The sequence below is a fragment of the Lepidothrix coronata genome, unplaced genomic scaffold, assembly GCF_001604755.1.
Source record: "Lepidothrix coronata isolate B3197 unplaced genomic scaffold, Lepidothrix_coronata-1.0 Scaffold56, whole genome shotgun sequence".
NCBI classification, from domain to species: domain Eukaryota; kingdom Metazoa; phylum Chordata; class Aves; order Passeriformes; family Pipridae; genus Lepidothrix; species Lepidothrix coronata.
In genome coordinates, this window is record NW_016690236.1 from 610,180 (window position 1) to 629,752 (window position 19,573).

A 19,573-nucleotide genomic window follows, 5' to 3' on the forward strand; every position below is an offset into this window, starting at 1 on the left:
GATGGTTCAGCATCTCCTGAATTTTATATTTTCTTTTACAGTTCCTATTCCTTAAGCTGCACACAAAGAAGTTTTCAAGAAGATGTTGTCAGCAGCACACGTTAATATACAAAATATTTTCACTCAGAAGGATGACGCACATTTGCTTGTATTACAATTGTGAAGACGGAGTGCTAACTAGCACCTTTCTGCCTTCATTCCGAATTGCCACCCAATAATTAAGTGTACTGTAGAATCTTCAGTCAAATTTCAATTGCAACTGACACAAGTAATCTGACAGTAACATGCTAATATAACAACGGTGTAAATGAAATACAGCGCTTTTGGTGTTTTGGCACAAGTTATTCCATATGAGAATAGCCTTTTCATACCATACGTAATGGAAAACATTGAATAAATTTACTCCAGTATTTGACACTTGTGAGTCATACAGTATTGAGCGCTAACACAAGGATTCATTCATCTTCTGCAGGATAAATACTTTATATTTTTGAAGTGAGCTCTTTCTATACACAGCAACAGATGATTATATTTATCTAAGACATAAACAGTGCTCAGTATGAAGGCTATTTGGGGCTATCACCTTTATGCATGCTTTTGTTCTGAGTTGTATGCTTGGCTTTCTGGCAATTCTAGCAGAATGCAGCCAGCTGCTGTGATACACATACAGGTGAAGTTATCGATCTCGTTCCATTTTTCTAACTGGCAAAAGGTTTCTATTTTACTTACACACTTGGACGAGTTTGTGGTCGTAAATGTGCCATTTGGTCAGTTGATCCTGATGTAGACCTTTGTATTACACCTGTAGACTGAGGTCCAGAAGCAGCCGATGCAATGATTGCAGCAGACAAGAGAGGTGGTGGCGGAAGTGGGGGATTCATATTCTGATTTTATAAGAACAAAAAAAAAATAGCAACAATGATCAATATTGTTTGATGCATTGAATCAATGGCAAAAAAAACCCAAAATCATGACATTCTAAGGAATCGGAAAAAAACCATCCAAGTCCAGTATTCCTTTACCTACTGGTACAATATAACTGGAAAGTTGGGTTTGTCTGTATTTCTCTTTTTCTGATTTAAAATATTGAAGTTTTGGCAGCTAATTAAGATGATGACAAGCAATTTCTCAGCACGGGAAAAATGGAAAGCATTGTTTCTAATTATAACATCTTTAGGATACGGCTCGACAAAAATTCAGAAGCCTTCCAGGAGGTAGACTTTGCATCCTGCTGCTGACTGTACTTCATAACATGATTGTTTTTGTAACCTGAAGCTGAAACATAATATACAATTCAGCTGCAGTACACCCAAAAGCACCCCTTCTGGGGGAAATTTTCTTTTGATGCATGGGTCACAAAAGCAAGCACAATATGAGACCATAGTCATTGAGCTATTGTTACCACTTTCTCCTATTCTTCTAGTTAAAAGAGTTAGCTTTTGAAATTCAGTATTATCAAGATTGGTAATCTTTAACAAATACCCCAGTAAAAAGGCACCGCAGATCTTAATGGGGGTCCTGCCTACAGACTTCTGTGCCTTTTGAGAATCAATGGAGCAATTGTTACCTTCTGCTCTGTAAAGCTTCAGACAATTCTTTAGGACCTTGTGTACTGACACTCCTGGGAAAAGGCACTCACAAAAGCAGAGTTGTTTCTTCCCCCTTTTCCAAAAATAACTATTTGTGTTACAACACACACAAAAAGAGTAATAAAAAACCTCCAGCATTTGAAAATGTAAAACTGAATTAATTTCAAACATAATCTTCAATTTAACACAATCCTTTAGTATTGAAACAAAACTCTAAACCATGACGCTTCAGGTTTAAAAACCACAGAACTAGAATATTATTTAACAAAATATCCTGAACTAGTGCCTGGTACTTCCAATACATCAGCATATAAATGCACAGCATTACATTATCAGTTTGAAAAATACGTAGGTGAAAGTAATTTTAATTCCCCTCAAACAGCCCACTTCTAAAGTGGACTTGTTTTCTGTTTTTCTAAACTAAAAGGTATATGGAAATTAAGTTTTAGTTCTACACTGTGTGATTATTACCTCACTGCATTTGGTGAAAGTGTTAATAGAAAGACAGCTCTATAACCAGTTCTATGCTGTCAAGACACAGCAAAGAACTGCATAATTAAAAGCCTTCAAATCTAGAGGAAACTGATCAAATCTTACAGGTTTTCAGTCAAAATTCTTACGCTTAGCTATGGTATAAATTGCATGCTATATTGCAAAATATTCCTGTTTTATTTAATTTTTTTTTTTCTGATCATTCTTAGGACCAAATAGGTTTTCGGTATCCAACACAAAACAGACATGACCTGCTGGAGAAACATCATTGTGAGTTTTAACACTAATAGTTATTTACAAGAATGGCAATTGCATTTGCTTCACATTCTACATTCCTATCCATACAACAATCTTATTAAAGTACCTAGATAATTCATACCAAAACATTTCTCTTTCAGCTGTTTTACAGACCAAGTTATTTCCCACTCCCAGTCAGCTTCAACAAATGTCTTAGCTGAATCCAAGCTGAATCTAACTTTCAGGCAATCTGTCAATAAATTTAAACCTTTTTATAGGCATTTAGATGTCTTTATACGTGGTACAACTTGTAAATCCACATTAGGAGATGATTAGCTAGAATGCTTTAAAATTAAACCTACTCATGCACAATATCAAGGTTGTCACAATTCCACACTTCCTGCATCTCTAAAGATATAAATGCTGAGCACTGTATTTTATTCATTTGAACACATAATATACATTGAAGTTTTAGCTACAATAAAGGCACCTTCACGGCTCTATTTTATCCTGCTATGTTCAGGTCCTGCTCCCCTTCCCGTGTCTATCAGCACGGTAATGAGACCTCCAATGAGCAGGGTCCTCAGTTAAACTCCTAAAAAGACTTGGTAAGCACTGAGAAATCTAAATAAACTACCTGGTAGGCTTGAGAGGATAACACTTCTCAGTTTGCACTGCTACACCTTGATAAAATATATCCAAATGATCCAGCCATGTTTTCAAGAAGTTTTCTCGCGTGTAACCATTTTTCTAGCTACTGAGAAACACACCTACCAGAGCATATGCTAGTTTCTATAGTTCTCATAGTCAACATTTCATGAAAGAATATATGCAAACTGCACGGGATTCAAAAATTATGCTTAACAATAATTATTTGTTCTTAAGTATTTATAAGTTATTAATAAGTATTTATAAGTATTAATAAGTATTTTAGGTAGCTGAAAGGGATAAATTGAAAGTTTCTGCAAATACTTTTCAGACACCAGGTGTACTTTAAAGCACACAAAACAGCAAACAAATGATTTTTTTTTTTTTTAATTGGAAGATGAAAAATTACATAATTTGATACTTAATTTATGTTTAAAGTTCAAATAGTACCTATACTATGCACACACATATTAGTAAATTTAAATATAATTAGGCTGCATTCCCATATCAGTCAACTGAAAATCAATAATCAGCTCACCCAAAGAATAATAAAAGGCACAGTAGTGGAAAGGAATATTCATTAACTGTATTCACTCCCACAAGGTCTAGGAAAAAGCATATGGCTTGCAAAATTCCCTGAGGGCTAACTAATTAGGGCTCATGTTTTAAAAAATTCCTGAACTATATGTTATCAAGAACAGATTTCTCATACTAAACTTAATTGTTTCTTTCTGCTGCTTCCTCTTCCTAACAAAAGTTGATTTGAATTTTTGTTGATTAAAATTAGAAGAGTTCTTATTTAAACCTCCTCCTGACTTACACTATTGAATCATCAGGAACTATACAAAAGAGAGCTGTATGTCATTAGTACACTACATAACCCTCACAGCTTGTGGTTCATTAATAATAATTCAGACTACTTTATATACTTCTACATTAAGGGGCAACTTTTCTTTTTGTGTGTGTACAAGAGAACAAGACCAGAAAAAATAGGGATTTTTTAATTTTTGAAATTTTCAGTGAGCAAGTGAATGCAAACCATCCAAATAAAGACCACCTATTTCTGCTAGCTAAGTGCACACACCAAGAAACCATTTCTAAGTCAACACATCCAATCTGCAGAAGTAGCAATATGGACATCTAGGGTAATTGCAGTCCAAAACACTTCTGACTTCTCAAGAGACTGGAAAGGCAGAATGAAAGGAAGGTAAGTTCTCTCTTGTTGCTACATTGTTTTGCTGCTGCTGCTGCTTTTGAATGTAACTAACTTTGTTGCGGTATATTGTGTTTCTATTTTTCCCATATCATGGTTCAAATCACATACTTCAAGATTTTTTTCAGCAAAATCTATGGCAACTAGATCTCCTCCCCTAGATAACTACCTTATAAATTACATCCAAGGATTTCCCCCCAAGTAAATGAGCCTTACATAATTGTATGTGAATATTTTCACCCAACAACTACTGAACTTGACATCTGTTATTTATATTTTACGAAGAACTTTAAATACACTAAGCACCTAGAAGGTTCAAAAATGCCGGTGGCCAAGAAGAGCAGACTAATTAATGCCCCCATTAGGGGCAAAGTTGTGGTTTGAAGTCCCAAAGAACAGTGTAAGTGATAATATCACAGCCAAAAGCCCTAGCTGTGAAAAGTCTATCTCAGTTCATAGCTTTTCAATGTCAAAGAATCAAACCTCAAAATACAAAGCAAGAATTAATGCTGTTGGCTAAAGAATTGCTGCTATGAAATAAAACTTTTAAATAAATTATCACAGGTTTTCTGAATGCAAATTAAAATCTGCTTAAATAACACAAGCAGCAGAGACTATATATGGTCACTCGACAAAAGCACTCTCATTCCTAAAGCTTATTTGTGTCAATTCTGGCTGCAAATTTGTAAATTATTTACTTCATACTATGTTGGGTACCAAACAGCACTTACAAAACATTATTATGAACAAAACAAAATTAATACAATTGCCATTTTTGAACCACCATAATATTTCCCAAAATAACAATGTAAGAAACTAAAATGAAATCCTATATATGTACACAGAATAAAAGAGTCACAGGATCCTTTGGGCTAGGAATTAATCCAAACAGTCTTAGAGAAATTTGCTACACAAGACAACAGCTCAAAATATCTCCTCTTGACACTAAAAAAAGCAATCTTTCTTACAGGAGATAAGAGAAGACACTAGCTTTTCCTTGCTTTCAGATTCAGAACAGATAAATGTAGCAAAAATTTAGAATTATTGTACAGGAATATATCCTTCTCTTTTTCACTGATGGGTAATCATGCTCATCCTCAGATTTTTTCTTTCTCCCTTAATTTGAGTTGATCATTAAATAGAAGTATAAATGGCTTGCTCTCAAAGAACAATTACTTTCAATAGTGTTATAAACATCAATATGTTTGACAGGAAGGAGATCCAACAAAAACACCTTCATGCTAAAGAGAAACTCATCCTGTTCCCATCTAATTCCCTTATCATTTGCTTAGTATTCAGAAATTAAGAGAAAAGTTAAAGGGAGAGACTGAGAGAAACACAGGAATTTATACTTACAAAAGCAAAAAATACAAGAGCAAAAGGACTCAAGCTAACCACTTCTGATGTCTTAAAACATACAGTCACAATTGTTCTGCAGCTTCAATTAATGCTCAAAATGTCAGGAAGGGTATTTCCAGAAGGGAAACATCTAAAGAAACAAGAATATCACTTTCTCCCTTGACCTGTCAGAACCAGTTTGCACATTTCTAACATGAACACAAGAGTTTATGATGCAAGAGGAAAAGTGGAAGTAAAAGATACATCTCACAGTCTGTGACTTTATAAACTGCATCATCATCTAATATCATCTACAGCAAAAGAATACAGGAATGACCTGACTCTAGCCTGAGCTACCAGCTTGCATTTTAGTCATGCTGAAAACAAGTCAAGAAGAAACAGAACATTATGTACAGAAAGTTATTGACTTTAAAAGAGGGTGGCAGAGAATAATTCAGGTTCTCAGGGGGAATTATATGCCTAATTGGAAACATAAGCAGGAGCATGGTTATCACAAAGAGAAAGTAGCACCCCAAGAAACAAAACAATCATATGGCAGGAGTTTCATTCCATGCTGCATTTAGCACTGTAATTTAATTCCTGTGGGTTCCAATGGTGAGACTGCCTTTGAACAAGCTTATGCAACTAAAGGACTCGAGGTGGTTTAATGACTTTGCACCAGCACCAAAATAAAGTATTTTTATGTGTTGGCATCAAATAAAGAGCTACTGATTCATATTAACAAACAGAAGTGTTTGTTACTGAGAGGAAAAAACAAAAGCAGCTTCTGACAGAACTTTTGAAATTATGGATTGGATCCTGCCTGCTCAATCATCTCCACAGCTTCAGTATCTCAGCCACAAATCAAATCAATTACTCAATGTTTGAAGTATATATTAGCTAGACTTGCATTCTGCCTAACAGCACAAATGATACCAAAACTGATTTGTTTGCTCACTTCTCACAAGTATTTTCTGAAGGACAGGATGAAAGAATATAAAAGACTCCATGGACTAATATATACGCAGCTAATTGTTTCTAGTATTAGATGTACACCTCATAGGCAAAAAAGACCTGCAGATCCTTTCTGGTGGACACCAACTTGAACACGAGCCAAGAATGTGCCCTTGTGGCAAAGAAGGATAATGGTATCCTGGGCTGCATTAGAAGGAGTCTTGCTAGCAAGGAACCTCAAGGGAGGTGATCCTTTCCCTCTCCTCTGCAACGATGAGGCCAAACCTGCAGTGCAAAATCCAGTTTTGGGCTCCCCAGAACAAGAGAGACACATGCATACTGGAGAGACCAGTGAAGGGTACCTGAGATAATTAAGGGGCTAGAGCATTTCTCCTAAGAGGAAAGGTTAAGAGAGCTGGGACTATTCAACCTAGAGAAGGTCCTTGGAGATATTCAAAAGCTATTTGGACACAGTCCTGGGCAACTGGCTCTAGTTGGCCTTGCTTGAGCAGGGGGGTTAGACTAGATGACCTCAAGACCTTCTAACCTCATCTGCTCCACGACATTAAAATATGAATCTAAACATAAGAAGACTATTAATTGCTTCCAGGTTAGCATAGATTTAACAGTAGGATTACACAGATGATCCACAGATTGAAGGAGTCAACAATTTAATTATAAGAGGACAAACCATTGCTACATGGTTTACTGCTACTCAGTAAGGCAAGGCAACAACACATGTTCTATATCAATATCAATAATAAAGTCATCTGTCTGGAGAGCAAAGAATATGAAATTTGTTTACCTGGATGAGAGCAATTACTATAACACTTAAAGACGATGAAAATTTATGGAATCAGGGTGGATAATTAGCTGAACATAAACTTTGTGCTACATTCAGGCCAAATGAACATACACAAATTCTGAAGATATAAGCATCAGGCTAACAGGGTGAAAAGGTCATACCATCAATATTTTCATCACTGAAAAACACTGTGCAGTACTGTACCCAGTTCTGGAATGTGTCACCGTGTGCGTGCCATGCCAGAAGGAATTATCGAAGATAATTCAGAAAACAACAGCATCATAATTTAAAGGACTGAAAAACATAACTTAAGAGTCCCAAAGAAAGCTGGCAAAATGCAACCAAGTCACACTTAAGCATTTACTTAAACAACAAAAAGTTGATATCAGAAGACAGACAATCCTGCCTTTGATTTTGCAGACAGATGTGTAAAATGATACAAGTGCCAAAAGTTGAAAGCAAAACTAAACACAGGGCTAGCAGCAGGGCTATTCATCATGTTTTACTTGGTTTAAAGACTGCAGGGATAATTAAACAGCTAAACAAGATCAAGTCTTGGGGTTTTTTGTTTGGGTTGTTTGTTTTGTTTTTTAAATTAAGTGAAGATTTCTTACTCAACTGTGCTCCGCCCATTAAAAGTTAAGGGCAGAAGTTTTGGAGAAGAATTGAACTGCAAGAACTCCAATGTTCAAAATAATATTTCATTAAGTTCCCTTGAAGATCTGTGAAAACTGGTATCCACAATTTTTACTGCAGTTAAGGTCAGGTTCTGGTAAGTACAGTATGATACAGGACATTCCAGAGCTTCTCTACCACAAGTATAGGAAACTAAAGAATTCCAGTTGGTTTTGGAAAGAAATCCTGCACTTTTTGAAGACATCATTTTATTGTCCAAAGGAAGCAGCATTGCAATGTATTTCTTCCTTTAAAAGATGGCCATTTGCAACACTTTTTCCTATTGCTCTCCAAGAGCCTTAGCTTGACTAAACTTGACATGCTAGGTGTGTTCTTCATTTGCCGCGTAATCTTAATGAGGAGACAGCAGTTTTGAAACTTATTTTAGAGAATGTTGATAATCTTGAGTTAAGTAGAACAGAAATAACTGGCAGCTGTGGTCTCAAGGTGATGTTTTTTTAAGATCTTGCTTGTTTCCCATAACTTTCCCCACAGCATAATCTCTTTTCTGCTCGTGTTTAAAAGAAACACTGTTCTGGAAGGAAGTGTGCTTCTCATGTTTACTACAGAGAAACTACACAGGAAAGCTGGAGAAATGACAAGATGCAAACATTATTGTATCAATAGTGCTTTTGCTATAGTTAAATTTATACCATTACATAGACAATAATCATAAAACCATTGATGCCTTAAGCCCCTAATGTTTTTTTATTTTTCTAATATTGGTAAGCCTTATAAGTTTTATAAGTAGATTTTAAAAGCAGCAACCCTCCCTCCCTTGTCCCTTATCCCTTTCCCTCTAGACACATTCCTTAACCCTCCTACCCCCGAATCCAGTAGAAATGTTTAGTCTTTTGTCAAGGCAAGGCCTAGACTGTTGGCAGAACAGCATGTCAGGGCCTAAACCACAGAACACGGTCAAAAACTGGGTGACTATGTACCCTTTGTGCTCTGATGAAGATGAAGATAGGATGAACAGAGGGTCCCAAAAAGCCCCTAGACCCATTCTCAGAAGGTGGACCCGGGGCAGACCAGAGTAAAGGCCACAGGGTGGACACATCTGGGATTGGATGGATGGTATTATAAAATGTAACATCTCAGGCACAGCCTGGGCATGCGCATCTCGTAACATCTTTGCCTTGGCATAATAAACCCTTTCTTATCTCACCCCTAATTAACTACTCCGGGAGATTTTTTTCAGCACCTAACTCCCACGGCAACACCATCATTTCATATCAGTGTATCAGAACTTGAGAAAAAATAATTACTGTACAAGACCAAAGAAAAATGGGAAGGCTGAGTTTTCTTAAGTGGTACTCACACCAAGAGCAGCTTGGTAGGTAACTTCTGACGGGAAGGTAAATGAAGGCCCTGTTGTGACTGGGCTGCTTGGGGGTGGAGTCACAATTAGCCCCGTAGTACCGATATGAACCTGTGAAAGAGAGAAAACCCAGCGGGATCAGTTCTGTGTCTGACACAGCTGTAAGCTTCATGGTCAAAATCACCAGTACTCTACTACCTGTAACCTTAAACTAGGAGTAATTTTTTGTTAGAGACTCACACAAACAATATTGGATCACACTGCTCACCTTTTTGTTTTTCACCCTGACACTTCTGAAACTTTGGAGACATATTAAACCAGCAGCAAAAAACCACAATTTTACCAATGTCAGTTTTCTTTTTTTTTTCCAAAAAAGGCTGTCAGATCCCAAAGATGTGCAAATAAAGCATATTTACTAGCTCATGTAAAACACTACAAATACTTGTTAAGCTCCATTACCACCTCTCTTCCCAAAGGGTAATCACTATGTGAAAGAGCAAATTGTTCACAAACTACGGAACAAGAAAAAAAGTCAGATAAATATTTCTGTTTGTCACAACTAGACTAATGTGATACATTTCTGGAATACGTATAATCTTAAAATTGAATATTTTACTTTTACTAACATGCACTTTATTAATATTCATTATTATATTCAATTTAGAAACAAATCAAGACATTAAATCACTTCAGTTTCTAGTTTCCACAGTTAAATAAAAATTTTTTTGGCACTCTAGAAAATAACAACTGTGAAAAACACTAGCCTACAAGACCAAAAATATTTGCTATCATTATATAAGAAGTGTTATAAAATATTTTCCTTAAATGTTCTCATGTTGGAAGATAAGTTTTGTGAAAGCGTATGTTTAATATTAGTTACATATAATTAATAATTTGAAATAAGTACACTGACAAAATCAGAAGCCTTTATAGTTGTAGTTGATTTCATGTGAATTACCTGAGAAGGGGCACTACAGGAAAGTCCCGTCAGCTCACTTATGCGGGCTGCTGCCGTTGGGTTGCTGGAGCTGATGAGGACAGGGGGACTAATCTCCATGGAGTGGCGATTCTGAGAAGACTGTGAAGCCTTGTTGGACATGGTGAGGGAGGTAAAAGAGTGTCGTTTTTTGGTGTTTTTCTTAGTATCTGTGTGCTTTTGGGTTGAATTGTTGTGGGCTGCCCCAGAGGTACCTTCTCCAGAGTCAATGGCAGAACCTGAGGGCTTATCCAATTCTATCAGCTGTTTGGCTGCTGTGTTAAACTACAAAAAAACAGTAACACATTAGTATTTTTTTAATTTATAAAAATCACCATAACAAAAAATCTATTTTCTTTTCACTCATAATATAATAGAATTTAAACCATACAACTTAAAACTGACATACCAACCTACTCTACAAATTAGTTATTACAGAGTGACAAAATAACTCACTACAAACTCAACACACTTACTGTTGGGCTGGTGTGGACTACCCATCAGAGGTAAAATTTCAATCAACAAAGGACATAATGCTGTAGTCCAGACATAGATCAATTCAGCAACATCCACTGCCTGTGTCATCTACAAGTCACAGCAGTCCCCTTTGATCTTATAATATAAAAACTTGTGTTACAAAAATCCTTGAATGTTCATTTCATTTTAAGCCTTTTTTTGTTTTGATTGCATGACATAAGCCCACACCTTTCTATGCGGAATCTTGAATGTATTCCTTCTAGTATCCTTTGGTATTTATGCACATCCTTAACAATATGAGCAGTAAAAAAACAGGCTTCCTAAATGCAGGTTTAAGAACACAGTAGGACAGACTAAATAGCAGCTATAGGAGTGTACTCATATTGACAATTGGTACCAATACAGGCATAAGATGGTATAAGGATAAAAGAAATACATATGGGCAATTTTGTGAAAATACATTTTTCTAATGTACAGGCAGCATCTCTGTGACTAAGAATTAAAGAATTAAAATATAACTTTCTGAAAATAAGGGAAAACACCGTCTTCTTCCTCAAATGATCTTTCTATTCATGTTCATCCAAAGTTTTTACTTGTGGAATTTTACTACATCTCCTTACATCAGGGAGTGTTTTTCCACATTATCAACATTCTTACTAGTCAAATTACAATATTTTGTCCAAACCAGTGGAAGAATCATTTCACAAACACATTCTTGAACAGATCACAATAATGAGCAAAGCTGCGTTTATATTAACTTCTGAAACAAATTAAATAATCTGTATTGCAGCTTCTGGCATAAGAAACACCACTTATTTTTTGCATAAATTTTCTGTTTTAAGTTTCAAGCAGGCAGAACACTAAAAAAGTAAAAGAATGTTTCCACAAAAAGTTTTATCTTATACTTCTGTGTACAAAGTCTGTTTTTTTTTTCTAAGGACACTAAAAATCAGATTATATCATCTAACAGTGACAGACAAAGTTGAGCCTACTAAGTACAATGTCAAAAAGACCATGCCAGAAATCCAGCCTAAAATACAATCTGAAATGTATAGGCACATCAAAAAGTATGTTTTGAAAACCTCCTGTTTGGTACAAGAGGAGATGCTAGTAAAAAAACCCCAACCTGACACACTAGGTACATACAACCTTATATTCTCATTGATTAAAATATCAACTGATAGATGCAGACATATAAAATGACAATGAACTTAAAATTCTACTACAGTGAACATACTAGGGAATTTGGGGTTTTCCCCCCGACATTTCAGTAAGATTATTTATAAATAAAGCTAAAAGAGCTGGACTAATAAAAAAGTGTTTCCTAGTTGTACCTGTTAAGTTGGGAAACAAAAGCTGACATTACTTTCTACAGACAATTTGATTGAAAAGCGATTCCTCTTCCCTGATTTTTATTCCATTCTGGGCATTTGTATTTTTCTTATTGTTCTGCATGACTGATGAATACCATGTAAAAATTTAAATACTTTGTAGACGTGGAGCGTGTTTATGGAGTGTTAAACCACATCAAAAAGTCAAATTTGAAGTCTAAAAAATGTATATTGTATCCAGAACTGCAATTTATGTAGAAAAATTCTAATAATATCTGTTTAGCTATGATTTATCTTTCTTTTTGGATCAAAGATAAACATAAGTGTTATGACCTTAATCATATAGTCTCTAAACTCACTGCATTTTATTTCACTACTATGCAGGAACCTGGTTGACCTGCTTTTAACACAAGTACCTTGAAATTCTAACAGTAAAAAGTCTAGTAATTTAGATATATTAATCAGGTCTTAGTCTAGTAAAACTAGAGGGTTAGTTTGAGTTTAGCACTTCTTAGAAAATACATTTTTTTTCCAATGTTTAGATTATTTATTTTTCATTTGCATATAGAATTAGTTTTTTCACTAAGTGAAAGACATAAGAGATCAGATTAGCAAATATTGAATCATAAAACGTTCCTCCAGGCAAAATTAGTCCCTCAATTATGATCTGAGATTTTCATGGACTTCAACATTATCTAAAATTTTATCCTGTGACCTCATTGTACAAGAAGTATCATAAGTATTACATCTATACTACAAAATAAACATCACAGACTACACTCATTTTATAGTTACTGACTTCAGAAAATCTCTAGTAAATGCAGCTACTAATTCACATTTTTAACAAAAGAATGAGGACTAACATACAGAAGGCAAAAGATATGTTTTTCATTATGACAAAAATAGACAATGATTAGAGGATTGGGAAATGCAACTAAAAATACTATGTAAAAATCCTTCAAAAACATTAATTACTTCTCATCTTCAGTGTCTTTCACAACATAGGTAAGAATGTGTCACTATACTTGTTTGTATCAACTGTCTGTATATTTTCCAGAACAATGGTTATATAATCTCAGAAACCAGTTATATCAAAATTCAAATCAATAGTTTACTGTACATCTCACTGCTCTTCACCACAGCACGTGTTTCAGTTTAGTATATACTGAAAAAACCCACCTATCTGATTTCAATTATCTCTTTGGGTATAATTTATCATCCTAGAGTTTCCATACCATTTTAGTGGGGATTTGAGAATGCGTACTCAAGTGTTAGTGCCTGTTCTAAAATGGTTAATTGTAAATACATTTTCCTAGTTGATGGAATGGGTCTGAAAACATTAACAGTGAAATACATTTTCTGACTATCATTTTTGTGTAATTTTTTTCAAGACTATATCTCCCATTTACAAATTTTTATAGAGATAGAAATGTAGTTGTTAGTCAAATAGTTAGCTGAAGTGCCAGCCTTAGGAAAGTGCTTTTTCTAACTCAGCTAAGTAATTTAGTTTGAAAAAACATTACAAAAAGCCTTACTGGCTGAACTGAAGGGACAGTTAATTGCAAGAAGCTAGGAAAGAATACCCAAAGGCAAGAAATTGTTAAATTGGTTTTTAAAAACTCCTTAAACAGAAGCCAAAATTGCACTAAGCAAGTTGAAACATTTTTAGTCTTCTTGTTTTCACAAGTCACATGAAATTTTCTATCCCCAGGTACACATATCCTTACATCAAGCAATAAAAATAAATATATATATATATATTTGCCCTTTTAAAAGTAATAAATTCTATGTTGGTTGAAAGCAGTAATGTTTTTTGAAGTTCCCATCTCATCATGGCATTCACAAATTGAATTAATAAAACCTGACTTGATTCTTAGTATGGTTACACTTTTTTTTCGGTGACCTGAAGTACGTATTTCTCATCCCCCAGGTAATATGAAAATACTTTTTCCATTCATCATTTTGCCTCATTTATTTAAATAAAATACTGTCAGTGCAGGAAGTGTATCTTATCAAGTATCCACAGCACACCTATCAGAAAAGCATAAACACTATTCCAAACCTCTGTATCTTTCTGTAATGCAAATTTGAATAATCATTGTTGCAGCTGAACGCACTGTTTCTAATCACTGCTGTCTTTCTACATAGAAAATACAGCTTTCAACACTTAAAACTGAAGAAGTTGTGGAAATTTTCTCAAGTGCTACCTCTTACTGTAAATTGTACCATATATGAGAAATGCAGGAAGATACAGAAGCTTTTATATACAGCTCTGTTAGATGTAAAAGCTGATCCTTCACCTGTTTAATAAGAGCGTATACTCTGACTTCCTAGATGTGCTAATTTGGTTTTGAGAGGCAGGTATTAGGGACAGTGCGAAGCTTACTATTTCTCTGACTTGCTGACTGCTTTCATTTTGTGGCAAGTGTGGTTTGTGATTGACTGCATGACCCAAGTGTTAACAACAGAACATAGTGACTGCCGCCAAGTACTCTCATTTCAACTCCATTCAATGAAAACAGGTATCAAATAGCTAAGTGAAAATCACTGGTTTAACTGCTGAGGTCATTAACTTTCCCAAAGAGTATTTTAAATCTAAGATTATTTATATTTCAGGTTATTTTAGAATCATCACCAGTACTGATTATTTTTGCTTTCAGAAAATTAAATACACAGTGAGCACAAGCTTATTGAGGACCCAGTTTTACTCACCTCAACATATGAAATCGGAAATATTCCTATTTTGTCAGCCAGCATTCCTTCTGCCCAGTTTTCATCCACACGGCGAATTACAGTCAGAACATCATCCTGTGTGAACATGCAGTGATTATGTCTCCCAGCTCTAATTTATCTTCTAATTTAATTTTCCTCCATAACACAGGGGCAATCAGAGAAGGCAGTACATGGACAAGAATGGCAAAGAAGGCACTCTGTAACAGAAACGTGCCACTTTTGGGGTTGAAGTCAGTTCAAGCTGTTCCTTTTCCTATTTTGTCAGAGTTCAACTAACTGCCCACATCTCAGTGTCTCACTATGGACACTTTGTCCATAGTGCCAGACTTCCTGTCATGTTCAGTCCATGTTACTCATCAGCCCCCCTTTAAGTCCTTGGCATTAATCAATAGAACCACAATCCTTTTCCTTCTCAACTGACTCATTACTTAATCTTCCCTAGATGTTGCTTTTCTACTTAAGTACTTAAGAACATTGGTAAGTGATATGACTTCTTTCAAATCTACAATCTGAGTGTTTCTTTAGAAGATGGAATGCTTTTAATTGGTAACATAGGTTATTTCTCATAAATTAAGAGCATCACTACTGCAATTATGAAAAACTGCATTCTCAGAAATAAAACCTCAGAGAAATTATATGTAATTTAGAAAGAGAAGGCAAAACTAATCAACATAGGAGAAATACTTCTAGAATTACTTGCCCTTTTCATATTTGTGAAGCTCCATTAAAAAAAGGCAGACAAGATTACAAAACAGTTATATTATTTCTTATCCAAGTGATTGAAATTATTAAAATAAAATAGCAATTGTACTCTCTTTTTACCTTTGAAAATGGTAAACAGTCTTTATCTGCTTCCTTGTCTTTTACTTCAAAGTCATAAAGTGCTTTGCACTGAGGTGGAGGTTGAGGTAAAGGTTTAATAATCTGTACAAAATTGGTAGGAAAAAAGCCATGGACGCCATTGACTTCTCCATGATACCAATTTTCATCCACCTGTCGACGTAAAATGATGATGTCTCCTTTACTGAATTTAAGATCTCCAGGTTCTTTTCCCTCATAGTTATACAATGCTTTGGCACATGGTAACTGAGGTACACCCTAAAGAAGAAGAAGAAAAAAATAAATCATTAGAATTTGAAAAGCATTACTAAACAGATTTTTTTTTTTTTGGAGACTATGAATGAAACTGTATAAAATTGTAAAGTAAAATTACACACAATAAAAATATTCTATTGCAATGGTTCTACTGATTTTACCCAAACACGTAGGAAGAGCTTCAGTTTTATGCAGTCTTAATATCCCCCTGAATTTCATTATTATTTTTATTACTTCTACAATGTTGCTAGACACAAGAGAAGCAAAAAACCATAACACTTTAACCCTCATGTACTAACTCACTAAACTTAAACATTAAAAAAAAACCCAAAACAAACAAACTGGAAAGCAACCTGACCACTTGAGAGATCTGACAGAAAAAATGCTGCAAAAAGATACAGCACTAGAATAACAAATTTGCTATAATACCTTTAAGGCATTTTTCCTGCCTGACTTTCTTCTCTTCCTTACCTTATTTACTTCATGGGCAGAGAATGCTAAGGATGAGGACATAACAGAGGTGTTTTCCAGCTTGAAAAACAAATCTCACTTTATTAAAGGTGAGAAATTTCATCCTGGAGCAAGTCCTTTAGTTCAATAATTTATTTAAATCCACGGCTAAAAAGAATTACTGGAAAAGATCTGTTGAAGGTGTGTTATCCTTGGGTTTCTCGATTCCTCCATAATATCTGAAAACTATAGGTCATTGGTGCTGCTCTTGAATGCATGTCAGAATGCTTACAATTTAATACTGTCACCCTCCCGTATATACGTGGCAAGTATTATTTTTCGATTGCTCAGCCTGTGCCTCCAAATTTTGCAAGAGTGAGCCATAAAACTCTACAACTCTAGAGTTAGGGATGCTGCCTTCAGAACTCTCTTTTCTCTCCAACTTTATATAAAAGTTTGGGTGCTCACCTCCTTAATGATATGAACAGCAGTAACCTGCATTACTAATACAGTCTTTCCAAAGTAAAGGCAGCATTTATAGTCACATAGAGCACAGTATTTCACATCTGCGATGCCAACCTTTATGGAAAAGGCAAATTTTAATGAAATGCAATGTTGGCAATCCTATTCACCAAATCTACTCCATGGTATGTCTCTCCTCTCAAGTCCTCTAACAGCTCAGATTGTAAACTGGAGTTCCATTTGCAATATGTCATGAGGTACATACCCAATGCAAGGAAATTCTCAGAAGGAATTATCACTTTGAGTCTGTCCCATTGGGCAGAAGACAGAGAGTTGATAATTCATTTCACACTTAACACTTAAAATTTTATCTTTCAATATAATCTAATTTGTTTGTACAAGTTTATTTTTTGTGCAAGTATATTAATAATGTCTCAAATGGACACATTACATCTCAAAAATTACCTTATTTAATGATTTTTTAATATAAAAACAGTCAAAAACCCTATGTATATACATAGGTACACTGGAGTATGATTTACATATGAATACAGGAAAATAACAGTTCATTCTATTGCATCCAGGATCGGTATGAAAAATATTATATTAGTAGGATCCATGCAATTGTTCACAATTGGTGATCTTCAGACTGAAGTAAACAATATTTTTCTTCATGATTACGCTTAATTGCATCAGTGCACAATGTGTACACCACTGGCATGCTCTGTACAATCCTGGATAGGGAAAAAACCATCAACTAGAGAATTTGTGGGCCTCAACTGTCTGAGAGGAAAATTAATGGTCACAATAGAAGAACTAAAAAATATTATACATATATATTTTTCAGTCTTATGTGCTCTCTGCAGAGTAAACAGACACAATGAAGGAAGCGGTCAGTGTAGATGGAGTAAGAGCAAGGTCCAGACAGAGAACTCTCGGGGAGAGGAAGCAAAAAGAAACACCTCTAAACAAGAGAGGACACACTGTTTGCTTAACCCTTTCCATCACAACAACAAACAAGGAAACAAAAATTACAGCCCTTCAGTGATTACGAGTCAAGAAATACTTGGTAGAAAGAGGGCCTCAAGCCATTATGGCTAGTCCAGGACATACGCATCTCTCTTGCACCAGAAGTAATAGATGACTTTTCCCAGGAATCACCGCATTGTCCAGGGAGAAATCTTTCTGTGTCCCCATAGTGAGGAATAACTTTTAGATTAGCTCTGTGTATAAAGTACAGTTGGAAAAAAAGTGTTTTTAAAAATGAAACACATCAAAACAAATCAGAAGTGCCAGCTAAGTGGATCATGTCAAAGTGATCAGACTCATCAATTAGTCATCATTTAATTGTTAGAACTCAATATTGCATTTATGAAGTTTATCACAAAGCCTTTCATGAACAATTCTGCATTCAAATGTACAAACATCTGTTTATGTTTTATAGGAAGTTCCTTTCCCAGTGTATAGGTTGAGTTTCTGCAAAGCTTGTTTCCCACGTTAAATAGAAATGGTTCCAGTCCATAATTTCTAACAGAACAAAGTTCAACAAAACACACAGCTCTCAGTTGGCCTGCCAGGGATTAAAGAGAAACAGTTAAATGACTCACAAGAGAAGTGAATGCCTTTTCCTTCTGTTCCAGGGGAAGGATGACGTGAGAAGAAGCGGGTGCAATGGAGAGCACCGTTCTCAGGGGTTCAGTATCAAGAGCCCTCAAGCACCATGTTCACATTCCTCCTCATCTGAGCAACCTGGGAGCTGTGGCTCATGGCCAGTGCCTTTGGGCCCTTGAGCTCAGCAGCCTTAGGCAGCTCCAGCCCCCCCTCTGCCCCTCCGGCTGTTCACCAGGAGAGATGGCCATGGGGATACAACGAGCTGGAGTTTACATTTCACTCTGTGTCTCTCACTTGGCTAAACATGAAAGGAAGGCTTTGGAGAAAAACTTTGCAGCCTACCCTTAGGTTTACAGCTGCCACTTACCCTGCCAGCAACAACAACAACAGCAAAAACCCAGACAAAAACCATTTTAGGAAATTAAAATATAAAACTCAGACTCCACAAAAAATAGGTTTCTTAGAATTATTTCCTTAGTCCTTATGCAAAATCTTTATGCAAAAATATCTGAACTTCTAATGATACGGCATTATACAAATAATTTAAATTAATTTTTAGCTAAGGCATGGATATATATACATTTCACATGCCAGATTCCTTTAAAGAAAATAATATATGATGACATCAAAACAAGTGGCTTAACATGAATATGAAAAAATGCATATGCATTCATATATATGAGGCTCAAGTTCCTCAAATTTCTTCTCCTAACCCAGATATTTTGTCTTAGAAACTTAAAGAACTCACAGTTTTGCTCTTTGGATTTATACTTTGTTTTCAGTCACCTTATTTCAAACTTTACTTTACTTTTTTAATGGACAATATGCAACTGTATGTATTTTTCATAAGCTTAAGCCAAGAGAAACTCATGCCTGCACAGAAACACAAGAGATTTCCTTTAAAAAGGAGTTTCAGTGGCAGAAGCCCAAATGTAAATACGCTTACACTGGCATAAAACAGTGTTCATTCTATAACTTATTGCACTTGGAGAACCAGCATAAACTAAAATAGCAAAAATAGTAAAACCACTCTAAGAAATGAATGGAACAGATACTGGGACATCTGTATCTCTGTTTCCTTCCAAGCCTCCCCAGACACGGTGCTGCCGGTTGTCACTTTTCCAAGCAAGCAAGGCATTCCCTGTTCTCTGGCTGCAAGACTGGGA

The 19,573-nt window shown here is 35.5% G+C and overlaps 1 protein-coding gene across 2 annotated transcripts in view; it reads right to left on the reverse strand.

Annotated features, from left to right (window-relative positions):
- Positions 1–19,573, reverse strand: part of SH3RF1 (SH3 domain containing ring finger 1) — an 85,896-nt gene that overhangs the window by 17,305 nt on the left and 49,018 nt on the right. For both annotated transcript variants that reach the window (XM_017816568.1, XM_017816569.1), the window contains exons 3-7: positions 15,612–15,887; positions 14,769–14,864; positions 10,231–10,533; positions 9,273–9,383; positions 730–884 (exon numbers count right to left, since the gene is read on the reverse strand). In XM_017816568.1, the coding sequence (XP_017672057.1) occupies positions 730–884; positions 9,273–9,383; positions 10,231–10,533; positions 14,769–14,864; positions 15,612–15,887 (941 nt within the window). The remainder of the gene's footprint in view (positions 1–729; positions 885–9,272; positions 9,384–10,230; positions 10,534–14,768; positions 14,865–15,611; positions 15,888–19,573) is intronic.